The 11946-nt window shown below is 54.7% G+C and overlaps 7 protein-coding genes across 7 annotated transcripts; 2 read left to right on the top strand and 5 right to left on the bottom strand.

The window, feature by feature from the left end:
* Positions 1–217: 217 nt before the first annotated feature.
* Positions 218–1038, bottom strand: BO82DRAFT_350497 (uncharacterized protein). Its single transcript, XM_025634168.1, has 2 exons — positions 455–1038; positions 218–386 (listed from the first exon to the last, which is right to left on the bottom strand). The coding sequence occupies exon 1, from the start codon at positions 810–812 to the stop codon at positions 513–515; it is 300 nt and encodes a 99-aa protein (XP_025496444.1). The 5' UTR covers positions 813–1038; the 3' UTR covers positions 218–386; positions 455–512.
* Positions 1039–2080: 1042 nt separating this feature from the next.
* On the bottom strand, positions 2081–3142 carry BO82DRAFT_428695 (uncharacterized protein; the record flags this gene model as incomplete). The annotated part of the gene is made up of 1 exon (XM_025640461.1): positions 2081–3142. The coding sequence occupies one exon, from the start codon at positions 3140–3142 to the stop codon at positions 2081–2083; it is 1062 nt and encodes a 353-aa protein (XP_025496443.1).
* A 387-nt stretch (positions 3143–3529) lies between these two features.
* BO82DRAFT_301130 (SDR family oxidoreductase) lies at positions 3530–5172 on the bottom strand. The gene is made up of 5 exons (XM_025632074.1): positions 5027–5172; positions 4673–4955; positions 4433–4616; positions 4105–4364; positions 3530–4045 (listed from the first exon to the last, which is right to left on the bottom strand). The coding sequence occupies exons 1-5, from the start codon at positions 5125–5127 to the stop codon at positions 3704–3706; spliced, it is 1170 nt and encodes a 389-aa protein (XP_025496442.1). The 5' UTR covers positions 5128–5172; the 3' UTR covers positions 3530–3703.
* A 516-nt stretch (positions 5173–5688) lies between these two features.
* Positions 5689–6063, top strand: BO82DRAFT_350494 (uncharacterized protein). Its single transcript, XM_025634167.1, has one exon. It carries the CDS (start codon positions 5740–5742, stop codon positions 5974–5976), a length of 237 nt encoding a protein of 78 aa, XP_025496441.1. The 5' UTR covers positions 5689–5739; the 3' UTR covers positions 5977–6063.
* Positions 6064–6071: 8 nt separating this feature from the next.
* BO82DRAFT_326374 (NAD(P)H-dependent flavin oxidoreductase) lies at positions 6072–7257 on the bottom strand (the record flags this gene model as incomplete). The annotated part of the gene is made up of 1 exon (XM_025632918.1): positions 6072–7257. Exon 1 carries the CDS (start codon positions 7119–7121, stop codon positions 6072–6074), a length of 1050 nt encoding a protein of 349 aa, XP_025496440.1. The 5' UTR covers positions 7122–7257.
* Positions 7258–7602: 345 nt separating this feature from the next.
* On the bottom strand, positions 7603–9534 carry BO82DRAFT_380373 (Gfo/Idh/MocA family protein; the record flags this gene model as incomplete). The annotated part of the gene is made up of 4 exons (XM_025637755.1): positions 7603–8331; positions 8395–8679; positions 8732–8758; positions 9520–9534. The coding sequence occupies 4 exons, from the start codon at positions 9532–9534 to the stop codon at positions 7603–7605; spliced, it is 1056 nt and encodes a 351-aa protein (XP_025496439.1).
* A 1-nt stretch (position 9535) lies between these two features.
* BO82DRAFT_418655 (uncharacterized protein) lies at positions 9536–11743 on the top strand (the record flags this gene model as incomplete). The annotated part of the gene is made up of 7 exons (XM_025640083.1): positions 9536–9587; positions 9657–9671; positions 9743–10191; positions 10291–10371; positions 10421–11030; positions 11088–11283; positions 11343–11743. Coding segments are annotated over 7 exons (1677 nt in total), but the record flags the coding sequence as incomplete, so codon positions are not given.
* Between the last annotated feature and the right edge of the window lie 203 nt (positions 11744–11946).

The raw sequence follows: 11946 nt of genomic DNA, 5'->3' as shown, positions 1-11946 counted from the left end.
ATTCCCATGGAAGGGACATACAAGTCGACCACTGGTTGTCTAGCCCTAAGATTCGATCATCTTGTCATATAATCTGCTCCGGATCTTCCGTGTACACTCTTGTTCAATTTGCAATTCAAAAACCGAAATTCAAATTATATTCAAGCAAAGTATCAATAGTAACATTTCCTCTTGGCTTTTACTCGTCGCTGCACCAATACACAAACCTTCGCTCTTCCTAACGTAACTAAAAATCATAGCCATCAATATTCGAAGCCTTGGGGTAGATCATCTCCAATGCATCGCACAACATGGAGCTACCACAGCCGAAGTGCCCCCGCACGGTTCTTGCAGCCACGCTCAGGCATCTAGCTGCAGACGATGTAGGAATCCCACTTGCCCCATTTCTGAAGGCCCCGGTGTGTTAGCGGCTTCCTTGCCTTGCTGAAGACTGGAGAGGTGGGATATGACTTACTGGAGCTGGCCAGGCGATGTACTTGCCACTCTTGCAGATGAGGTTGCCGCAGCCATTCTCATCTTTTTTGAGCCCGTTCGGTCAGAGAACTTACATGCATCCGCCCAAAAACGGGCACTGGGTTTTTTTTGAACTTACAGGACCACCCGCATTTGGTACCGGCCACGCCACCTTTGTACTTGTCATTGACGACAGCTCCCTTGCACCAGAAAGAGGCCTCTCCTCGCTTCACGATCTCAAACTCATCAGCACCTCCCTCGGGACCGTCGACGAATTCGAGGCTGTCCTCGTCGGGGGTCGGGGCGGCGGTGACGAGGTTGAGAGCGGCGAAGACGGCGAGAACGTTCTTCAACTGCATGTTTATTGAGAATGGTTGGTCCGAAGGAATATGGGTGAGGCTCTTTGTGTTGCTCTGTGATTATCTGTTGTCGATGATGATAAGGAAAAAATGATAGCATTGTCTAGGATGCTTCGAGCATTTTATAAACAACCTGTCCAGGTCTAGACCGGGTCGTTCGTCTTTCAGAGATGCAATCTCTGATCTCACGACTCCATGCTCGAAAAAGATCTTGATGAGATTCACGAGCTGCAAAGAATGCTTCTGAGGATGAAGATCGAGTTCTCGTAAAGTATGGCCGTGATAGCGGGTACTACAGCCGCTCATCTTCCCGGCGTGTTGGGCTGGCCGCCTCGTAAGATTAGGTACCAGACCTACCGGGATTGCCACATGGATCCATCTGGGCAGGCGTTTGTTTCGATTCCCGGCGCGATGGGTCTCTCGAATCTAACTCCCAGAATTCTCCTGAGCTAAATTTCGATAAGGCTCTAACGATTAGGTTTGAAGCAGTTTCTGGTAACCCCAGGGTCGATGATCGCGACCAATACGAACCCCGCATCCCATCTACAAGGAAGCACTCTGAAGGTGGGGCCAGCTTCTGTGATGCCTGCTTTTAGCAGAGGGAAGCGACGGTGGAGCATTCTGCCTTTCACTTTATCAGACCGGTCTGAGTATCACTCTGTGAGACTTGGCTGGACCTTTGCTTGCTGGCGAATGGAGTTATGGGTCGTGTTCAGCGTCCCTGCCATGCTGTCATACCAAGGCTAAGGTGACTATCTCGCCTCTTCTCTTTGTTCTCTTGGTTCTTGGCATGCAGAGGTTCTCTCGTGGGACGATTCCAGGCTGAGGTGGTGGGGTATTCGAATCACCTGTTGCAGCGGATTTACCCGGATTTCTTGTATTAGGGTACGACAGAGGTCTAACCTAGGACACCATAACCTACTTAACAGAGTCTTGATTGAGCCCTAGCCATCGTGCCGCACGTTTCGCAAGGTTACGATCTAGAAACCCAGTGACTGTGACGGCTCTCGGTGCCAAATTCCACGAATCCGATCGCTGCTCGATATCGCACGGTCACTGTTGGCAAGATGCAATAAAGATAGCAGCCAATGGTACCACACGACTACAACATAGCTGAGCAGGGTGAGAACGACAAGTGAAAACATTGAATATGAGGCATTTTCCACCAGATTCAACATTTCATAACACATTACTATCATAATCCAATGGCAAATTAATCCACGCTAAATGCAATGCCGCGTCGCTCAGTAGAACCACACCCTCCAACCCTACACAAGCAGCAAGACCCCCGCCATCCCAAGCGCAACCCACCCGCCCCAACTCCTCACCACCCTGGACCCCTCCGCAGTCGCAATCCGCGTCGAATCCGACTTCAACGCCCCCGTCGAGCCACTGGCGAGCCCACTCTCCGTAGACGTAGCACTCGTCTCCGCAGCATGAGCCTCACCTCCCTCATTCTTCTCCTGCACATCCTCACCCTCACCCTCAACCTCATCCCCACCGTCATTCTCCTCACCGTCCTCCCTCCCATCACTATTCTCTTCCTCATCCCCATCCACCACCCGAAACACCGCCGAATACCGCACATCCTCCCCACCCTGCACCCCAACCATCGCAAACCGATAATCCTCCGCCAGCGTCAGATTCCGCGGCAGCACGCACGCCAGACTCCCCGAGTTGGCGACGTGCGTGGCCACCGTCGACACATTCTTGGCGGTGGACTCCGACTGCCCCTCCGTGAGATAGACGCTGACGTGCCCGGATTTCTGGTCCGGCGTCACGGGCCACGTCACGATGGTGGTTGTGCCGCGCGCGATGGCTTGGTTTTCGGTTGGGTAGTAGGTTGGTTCCTCTGCGGTGGTGGCGTTTGTTGTTGCTGTGGAGGTGGAGTTGTTGGGTGGGGCTTTGGGGCCCGTTATGGTGAAGGGGAGGGATTGGTAGGTTGCTTTTTCTCCCTGGGGATCGTTTGAAGTAGATGGAGAGGTGGTGGTGTTGTCGGGGGAAGTGGTTGGGTCGAGGACGATGATGTACTCCTCGCCTGGCGGGATGCGGGCGGGAGGGGCCCAGGAGATGGACCCCGAGTTGGTGATGTTGGTGGCGATGGTGTAGAGGGCGGTGTGGTTGGTGGTGGTTTCGAGGTAGATGGAGAGTTTGGCTGAGGTGCGTTGCGTGGTGGACCAGGAGATCACGCTGGGGGTGTTGGGGGTCAGGATCGCGGAGTCCGCGGGGGAGGTGATTCGGTAGGCTGGCTTTTGGTCGGGGGAGCCGGTGGTTAGGCTTGTTAGGGTGGTCAGGAGGAGGGGGAGAATGTGTTTGAGTGGGAGGAACATTTTGGTGGTTGGTGTGACGCGGTACTCTGGAAGACAGAGATGGCTGTCTGTTGGCTGAAGGGCCACGACGCGGTGGGATTGGTGTGTAGTATTTATCCTCCTTCGCCCTGTATGGACCAGGATAAAGAGGTTTGATGGCCCGGGGAAGGCGTGGGTTGTGGAATGTGAAGGCGGATTAGGGCTATCTCTCTGAAGATGTTGGTGTCATTCTTGCCGCTGGCTGAATATACTTGGCGTGACTTTTTGGAGGAGGCTGGGGGTATGCGGGAGAACTTTGGAGTCTTTGTAGGCACATTATTCACTTCCCTAATAACGTTCGATTGATCTTTTTTGCCCTTAAGGCGAAGTCAACGGCCTCAATTCGCCTATCGATATTCAGGGAGCCGGCCGCTTCGTTCTTCTACGCGAGTTCCCGCACCACCATAAGGAATGTTACTAGACTCAAAGCTGCAAGCGCCAGCACATGGCATGCAACATTCAACAGCCAACAAAAATAGCATCTTCTAGGATGGAGCTCAGTCTTCAGTAGTTTGTCCAGTGATCGCTGGGCTCAGCAAACCACTATTCCCGATTCCTTCCCCCGGTCAGAGCCCTGTGGGAAGGTAGAGCTCCGGCATTCTCAAATGACCGGAACGTCTCAATCCAGGTATCCAACGTCTTATCGTGTCGCGTCCAACCCATCTTCCTCGCCTTGTTGATGGAAGAGATGGTCAACCAGGATTTCCCGGTCGCCCAGTTGAAGAAACCCCAGGTACCCCAGCCAAAAGTCTCCACCTTACCTCCATACTTCTGCACGACCCTCTCCCAAACCTCATGTTTGTCTTTCGCCCATTCCACCATGTCAATCTCGTTACTGAGGGAGTTGGCCTGCCCCGACGCCTTTTCGAAGTTCGGCTCCGGTGCCTACAGAGTGGTCAATATTTCCGCACCGGATTTGTTTTTCTCAATGGAAAGCAACGAACCCCCACCCCGAAATACTCGGCCACATCCTGCCACATGTGCTTCCAGACGAACACATCGCCGTTGACATGGTTGAACACCTCATCCTTGCAGTGCTCGTGCGTCGACGCCCACACGGTGAGGTCGGCCAGACTCGGGGCGTAGGAGTTATCGTCGATCGAGTTCCAGAAGTACTCGTTGCCCGGAAAGGTCGCCGGTTGGCCGAGCTCGCGGCAGACCAGCATGTAGATCGCGACGGTAAGTGCCTCGGACATGCCGTTCGCTGTATGCGTCATTAGCCCGCCGCCTCCTTCTCCTTGCCCGAGTAATTTGTATGTGGGAGACCCTCACCATGCGGTGCATAACCATTAATCGCATTCGGCCGGATGATGTTATATGACCAGGTCCCGCGCCGGCCCTGCACCTCCCGCAGGTAATCCTCCTGGTTGTAGTAGAAGTTATACCCCTGGTCCTCGTACCGCCGGAAGGTCTCCTCGAGCGGCACTTTGACGGGCCCCAAGTGAACGCCGTAGTACTGTGTCGCGTTGGCTTCCCGAAGACTGTCAACAAGAAAGAAATGGCGATGCTCACCTTCCCGCCAGTCTGCAGACTCACGCGCTGCAACGCCGGACAGACTGCATCCACGGCATCCAGGAAGTTGCGGAACAGCGGGATATTCTTGTCCTTGAGGACGCGGAAATCATCGTCGTGGACGTACGAGGTGAAGTATGCGTGCGTGACAGGGGCGCAGATATCTTTCAGCTCGGCGATGAGTTTCTCGACTGGTTGCAGGAAGTCGGCGGCCACAAATTCCACGCGGGGATCGATCCACGGGACCGGAAGCGGGCGGCGGGATGAGACGATGATTCGGGACCTGGTTGGGTGGCTTTAGCTTTGGTTTTGCTGTAGACCTCTGGGGTGGGAGGGGGCATAGGGGAAGTGCACCATTCTTCTTTGGGTTGTCGGATCAGATGCTCGACGATGGCGTAGCCGCTGATGCCATTGGCGCCGGTCACGAAGGCGACTCCGGGGGGTTGCAGGCTCATGTTGGATTAATGTTGGCTTGGGGAGGTGGTTTCGTGGTGATGGCGATGGGTGTGATGGTGGGTGTTGGGGTCTGGTTTTTATGTGTTGTAGTTGACCTGAGACTACCTGGTAGCTTCGGTGGAGCTTTGCGCAACTATCCCGATTTACCCGGATGATCGTAGGTTATTTGCGTGAAGAAAGTCGATCCTTGCCATGTTTTGCTTAGTTTTGTCCTGCATGATCCCGGAATTCACGGAATTCACGGAAACGCTAGATTATGGGCTTATTATCGGGACAAGATGGAGGGAAATGGGATCAGATTGAATAGAAATTAGGCAGTGTTTAGTATGAGGTTGGATTGACCTGATACTGGATTGGTCATCGCCACGGAGTTGTTTGGAGGTGTTTAGTATCGACGTGCTCGTTTGTTGAATTCGAATACATGTGTTGCTGCGGTCGGCGACATTGCCTGCCAAGACATCTGTCGAGCTTGTCACCTGGGTCATGCAATACAGGTCACCTTTTATATATAGACCGAAACATCTGCAGTCGACCGAGGGTCTATTTAATCCTTCAAATGTTGCTGTTAGGGTGACTTGGGGATGTGCTATATATATCCCGTGTGAAAATCCATGCGAATGCACATTATGCTCGGCCATCAAGGCACACGTCTTAAGTTTGAAGCTTATCTTGAATTCGCGGAGAGAACCTATGTTGCAAGCTACGCGACCATGTCAACTTTTATTGTTTATATGTCATTTTGTGTCCCCTTGCATTTTTTCCTTGTTGTTAGACAGGGAATAGCTGGTGATATCTTGCAGGTAAACTTGATTAAGGGTTTAAAGAACACTCGAAGTGGTATATATTAATTTTGGTTGAATGTATATAGAACAGATGAACAGATTGCTTGGAAACCAGCAAGGCGAATTACCGGCCAATTGAGAAACAAGCAAACCCTCAATGCTTAGAACAAAGCACCACCTGCCTGTAATCTCTTCTTTGCATCCTCCCTCACCTCCTCCACGATCTCCGCCGCCTTTTCCACTTTCTTCACCAGCCCCACCCCCGATCCAGCCCAAAGGCTCTTCGTATCGGCAAAGGCCCCCTCCGTCTCCCGCAGCCGCCCGAGATCCCGCTGCAGCTCCGCCCGGATCTCCTCAATCCCGACCCCCTGCTGCTCCTTCTCATACCACCGATTCACCAAACTCCGACCATCGTACATCTCCGGCCAGAAAGTGGGGCCCCACATCTCATCAAACACCCGCGACCGCGCGGTGGCCTCCCCACCGTCCGACGCCCGAAACAGCTCCTCGCGGTACTGCGCGGGGACGACCGCCTCCTCCGCGGCCAGGAACCGCGTGCCCATGACCACCCCCGCGGCGCCCAGCACCATCGCTGCCGCGGCGCCACGTCCGTCCACGATCCCGCCCGCGGCAATCAGCGGGATCCCGCTCCCGCCCACCGCCTGGACTTCGTCGCTTAGCGCATCCGCCACCTCCGGCAGCAGCGCGATCAGACTTGCGCCGCGCGCGTGGCCGTGACCGCCCGCGTCGGACCCCTGGAGGACCAGCGCGTCCGGGCGGCACGCCCGCGCCGCGTCCACCGCCGCCTTCACGCTGCCGATCTGGATCCAGACGTGGGTGTGCGGCGACGCGGTGCGGATCATCTCGGTCCACGCGGCGAAATCGGCGGGCGCACCAAAGGACAGCCACACGACCGCGGGCTTATACTCTGCGACCAGCGCGGTGACGGCCGAGGGGGCGGTGACCGCCACGATAATCCCCAGGCCGATGGGCAGGATGTCGGTGTTGGGTGGGGAAGGGAGATTCTGTCGCGCGATCTGTAACTGGGTGTCGAGTTCTGGGACGGAGGACAGGAAGCCGATGTATCCTAGGCCTCCGGCGCGGGTCACGGCGATCGCGAGTGAGCTGGTGGCGAAGCCGCTCATCGGGGCGTTGATGATGATTGGGGATTGGAGCCATGGGAAGGCTTGGGATAGTTGGGCGGTGGACATTTTTGGTAGTGGTGGTGTGGTCGTGGTAGGTACTGTAAAGATGATGTGAGGGTGAAGTTGGTTTTGTGGTCGGCGGGGGTATCCTTATGCTGACGTTTGTGCTTATGCTTATGGTTGATCGTTATAGCCAACTCGCTGTGTGACGGTGACTGGGTTCCCGGAAATACGGGCCATAAATTTGGCACCATACTTTATGGCTGGAAAGCATTCCCCGAGATGCCGCGGTCCCAACCGAGCAAACACCGCTTTCATGCCTCAGGCAGTAACTCACTCTGGTGACATCTTCTATAGTGGTTTGTGTAAATGCTCGGTGTCTAACAATGCGATCTCATAATGCTGCCGATCATCAAGAAAAGGATCAAGTATTTCCAAAATTTAGACTGGAACGGGGCCTACAGGACAAGTCAGGCATTTGAGCAACAAGGCAAGATTAATATTGCAGAATCACATCCGACATCATCTGCGTAGCAAGACCCTAAATCTAGTTCAACCGCGTCCCAGTCTCATCAAATCGCACCACCTCCCCCGACAACAAAGCATGCTGCAGCGCCTGCCCGATCTGCATGACCTTCATGCCCGCCTCCAGCGGCAGCGGCACCTCCCGGTCCTCCCGCACGGCCGCAATGAACTCGTTAGCCTCCAGCGCGAACGCATGCTCGAACAGCTCCCAGTACTCCGGCTGCACCTCGTGGCGCATCCCCAGCCTGTCCGCCAGTACCACATTATTCTGCCGAGGCATCACGTTGACCATCAGTTTGCCCTCCGTGCCCGTGATCTCCGTGCAGACGTCGTGGCCGTGGGCCTGCGTCCGCGAGCAGTAGAAGTAGGCGATCTTGCCGCCCCAGAACTCCACCACCCCGACCGCGTTGTCCACGTCGGACAGCGCGCGCAGCTCCGGGTGATGCTGCAGGGTACCGGCCGCCCAGCACGCCTTGGGGGCCGGGTTTCCCAGGAACCAAAGGGAGAGGTCGATGTCGTGGATGGCGCAGTCGACGAAGATGCCGCCGTTGCGGGCGGCGTACCGCACGAAAAACCCCGTCTCGTCGCGCAGGTCGCAGGTGTTCGAGCGGACCAGGAACGGGGTCCCGATGGCGCCCTGGTCGTAGATCTTGGCGCTGGCGTCGCGGTAGGAGGCGTCAAAGCGTCGCGAGAAGCCTGCCATTACCTTGAGCGAGGGCTTGGCTCGGGCGGCGTCGACGACGGATTGCGCCTGGTTGGGGTGGCCTTATTAGTAGAGGGTTGTGCAGTGTGAAGGATGAGAGGAGTCTTGTACTTCTGCAACGTCGGTGCTGAGCGGCTTCTCGCAGAGCACATGCAGGTCCTTCGCGATCGCCGCTAGCGATTGACTGGCGTGCACGTCCGTGCTGCTGGAGATCCAGACAGCCTGCAGACCCGGGTGGTTCAGCATCTGGTCGTAGCTGTCGTAGACGGTGATGCCAAAGTCGCTGTATTCTTGGTTGCTCCGGGCCCACTTGACCTCGCTCGCGTCGGAGCTGCATACTCCTACCACCTGGGCGTGAGGGACGCGATACAGGAGTGTCTGGACGTGGCGTTTGCCCTAAACATGTGTGAGTGCTGGTGTTATCCAGGAAGTAAAAATCATTCCACACCATGCGACCAAGGCCGACAACGGCAATCTTGAGAGGGTTTGTTGTTCGGGTCATGTTTGGAAGATTTTGTAGGATAGGGTTGTTCGAGAGAGTGCTGATGACAGAAGAGAAGCATGATACGAGTCTGATGAGAAGACTTCGCCCTATTTATACCTTTGATCAGGTACCCTCGAAGCATGAGTTGAATATTGTGCAGATAACCAAGCACCAAGCACGCCGGCACCTGCCGTATTGGGTAATTCTGAGCCCGCCGTGGCCCCCGGGACTCCGCCGATACTTGCCCAAATGGGCAACATGTTCTTGTTGCAGTGCGGTGTCGGCGCACGAGCACACTACTTTAGACGAGTATCAACATGCAGGGCTCGGTGTTCAGAAGCTACTTTTTGATTCACTGTGATTGATTATCTAGGCAATCATCTCAGAAAGGTTTTGCTGGCAGGCGTAGCACACACCATGATACTATCGAGGAACAATTGCAGTTCTGTCGTAGTCAAACCAGAGGGAGGTGAATTTATCCTGTAGTGCCTTGTTCTCGGGTAAGCAGCGAACACTGAGTGATGCCACATAAGACAGCACTCCAATTCCATCGTCCAGAAATCTTATGAAAATACTCTCCAGTGTGACCTCCAAAGCAATGATCGGCGTGATTTCCTCAGAGTGGATGTGGGGAAATGGAGTGCGGGGTTGAGCTCGTTGAGCTCCCCGCTTTCGCATTGACTGCAAAGAGCAACCGCCGCCGTCGACTCGGGGTTCCATAACAAACCAAAAACTTCATCACATCCACCTACCAACACCATGTCCATGTCAGCCACAGCCAAAGCATCGAATTCTCAAACCCCATGCTCCAACTGTCGAGGTATGCCTTGGCCTCAACATTGATTCAGCCAGGCGCTCTTGCTAATCAACCAACCAACCATCCTTCCAGAAAAGCACGTGCGCTGTGAGTGATTGACAAACCAACAATCGTTCCGGGACCCCTTACGCTAACGCTAACCCTGTGCGAGACCCCAGGTGATAGGCTACGTCCAGTTTGTACGCGATGCAAAGAGAAGGGCTCGACCTGCCAGCCGGTCCAACGCAAGCCACCGTTCCGACAGGGATCTACGGCGGGCCTCGACGCCAGCTTTCCGGGAAACCAGGTGTGGGTGAGCAGTGAGCCCAAGCGGTGGAAGCCACTCATTGGACAGCAGCAGGCCTCCGATGGGCTGGAGGTGCCGACACGCCACGTGGTTCAGAATGCTTACGTAGAGGATTGCGGGTTCCTGTCGTCCTCGTCGGAGACTAGTGGAGGAGCATGGGTACAAACCGGCTCGTCATCGTCGGGATCTCCTGATACACCAAAAACTACTCAAGATGGGCAACTCGAAGGGGACAAGGGGCATTTGTTCGCGATGCAAGGAGACCCCGTGCTGCAGCGCTTAAGCTCAGGGCATTCGCGAGAAAGCACGGGAGCATCCGTCGTACGTTCGGCCACGGCTGGCCAGAATGGCCAACAAGCCAATGATTCACCATCTGATCTAAGCTATTCGAGCGCACTCAAGCACAGGCATAGCGATGAGTCGCCAAGCTATTTGGCACACCAGACATCCTTGCAAGAGGCTTGTCTACTTCGATACTTTATCGAGGAGATTTCTCCCTGGGTATGTGAAGCCCCATTTGCATCGAGACTCAGCTCCTGAAACGTCGCAGTTCGATCATTGCGATCATCTCAAGCACTTCCGACTGGAAGCCCCCCGACGCGCACGGCACTGCTCGACCGTGCGAAACGCTATTTTTGCTGTGTCAGCACGGCATCTGGCTCGTCTTCCCCAGTACAAAACCCCGCACGGGATTGTGTACCATGGACAGTTACTCACGGATATGGAAGATGCCACCGCGGTGGAATACACACTTAGGTGTATACCCGACCTTATCAAATTTCCCGACGTATCGGACCCGGCCGATCAAGAGAATATCATGGTCGCCGCAGTCATCCTTCGCCAGTATGAGGAGATGGAGGAAGATATGAATGACGAAGGGCCTGCGGAGACTGCCGCCCAGAGCCGAGTCAACTTTCTAGCCATCACTCAGACAATCATCCAGTCGAGGATTTCACATCGCCTTGAGCAGTCGCTGGCAACAGCAGCATACTGGATCGCAGTCAGACAGGAGGTATACTACGCGCTCACGAGAGAACGTGCACCGATCATGCAGTTTCAGCCCCAGGACTGGAGGAGAGCATCGGTCGCAAATAAGTTCATCATGCTCGCTAGCGAGGTCACGAAGTGGTTCTGGGAAGACCGATCGACCGATGAATGGGGTTCGTCTTACTGTCACCAGATAAACTCAGAGGAACGAGTATAGCTGATTTGGGTAGAGCGGCTTGTGCGACGTGAACAGGAACTGGTGGACGCGTGTCGAAGCGAACTAGTGCCTATCCTCGAAAAGCGAGCGGAGAAGCTGCAGGGCCAGGTGTTTCCGACCATCTGGTATAGCTCTGAGGATCAAGTAACAGCAAGCCAGCACCTTGAGCTATCGAGAATGATTTTGGTTGCCGAGAGTCCACACCTTGAGTGAGCCTACCCCTTATCACCAATAGCAAAGTCGCTTGCTAAATTGTGGGCAATACAAGAAACGCAAACCGGGCGGCACATCGCAGGACGGAATCCCAAGTACGCTCCATAGTCTTGAAAATCTGTGGCATAGCTCTGAATCACATTGAATGCAAACCGGCTCTGGTCAACGGTGTGGTTGCTGTGAGTTTATACGGGGAGTACTTTACGGAGCCTGAAGAACGAGATGCATTGATGACAGAAATCATCCATCGAGCTCAAGAATTAAATGCATGGCCGATGCAAAAGCGGCAGGAGCGACTAAAGCAGCGATGGCAGTGCATGGACGGATAAATCCGATGCCGCCTTGATGACCGCCTACTTGGACATGGAAGATTTATGCCTCAGGCTTGCATTCTCCCTCCCAACCACCGACATTAAGTGTGCTGTACTGTACCAACAGTACGTCCTCAGTCCAACTCCCCTTCTCTGGGATGTGCTGTGCTCCCCAGATAACCTGTCCTCTATCACGTTATCCACGCGTTATGAAACCTTTAGCTAATACCTTGTCCTATAGGATTGCCGTCTCAAAGTGATGACGAGTCAGAATGGGGATCATCCTCCCTTCGTCTCAGGGTGATCAAACGATCCAGAGATTGCGAACAGCATTACAAATCCCGGCTG

The sequence above is a fragment of the Aspergillus uvarum genome, assembly GCF_003184745.1.
Source record: "Aspergillus uvarum CBS 121591 unplaced genomic scaffold BO82scaffold_4, whole genome shotgun sequence".
In the NCBI taxonomy this organism is placed as follows: Eukaryota; Fungi; Ascomycota; class Eurotiomycetes; order Eurotiales; family Aspergillaceae; genus Aspergillus; species Aspergillus uvarum.
Note: the sequence above shows the minus strand (reverse complement) of the source record. Positions and strands in the feature narration are given on the sequence as shown.

Excerpts from the sequence above, each read along its gene's own strand:
- BO82DRAFT_350497 (XM_025634168.1), bottom strand. The coding sequence starts at position 812 with ATGCAGTTGAAGAACGTTCTCGCCGTCTTCGCCGCTCTCAACCTCGTC.
- BO82DRAFT_301130 (XM_025632074.1), bottom strand. The coding sequence starts at position 5,127 with ATGAGCCTGCAACCCCCCGGAGTCGCCTTCGTGACCGGCGCCAATGGC. Across the intron at positions 4,365-4,432 it reads TAATGGTTATGCACCGCATG|CGAACGGCATGTCCGAGGCA; the intron begins GTGAGGGTCTCC and ends TGACGCATACAG. Across the intron at positions 4,046-4,104 it reads CCGAGTATTTCGGGGTGGGG|GCACCGGAGCCGAACTTCGA; the intron begins GTTCGTTGCTTT and ends ACCACTCTGTAG.
- BO82DRAFT_350494 (XM_025634167.1), top strand. The coding sequence starts at position 5,740 with ATGCGAATGCACATTATGCTCGGCCATCAAGGCACACGTCTTAAGTTT.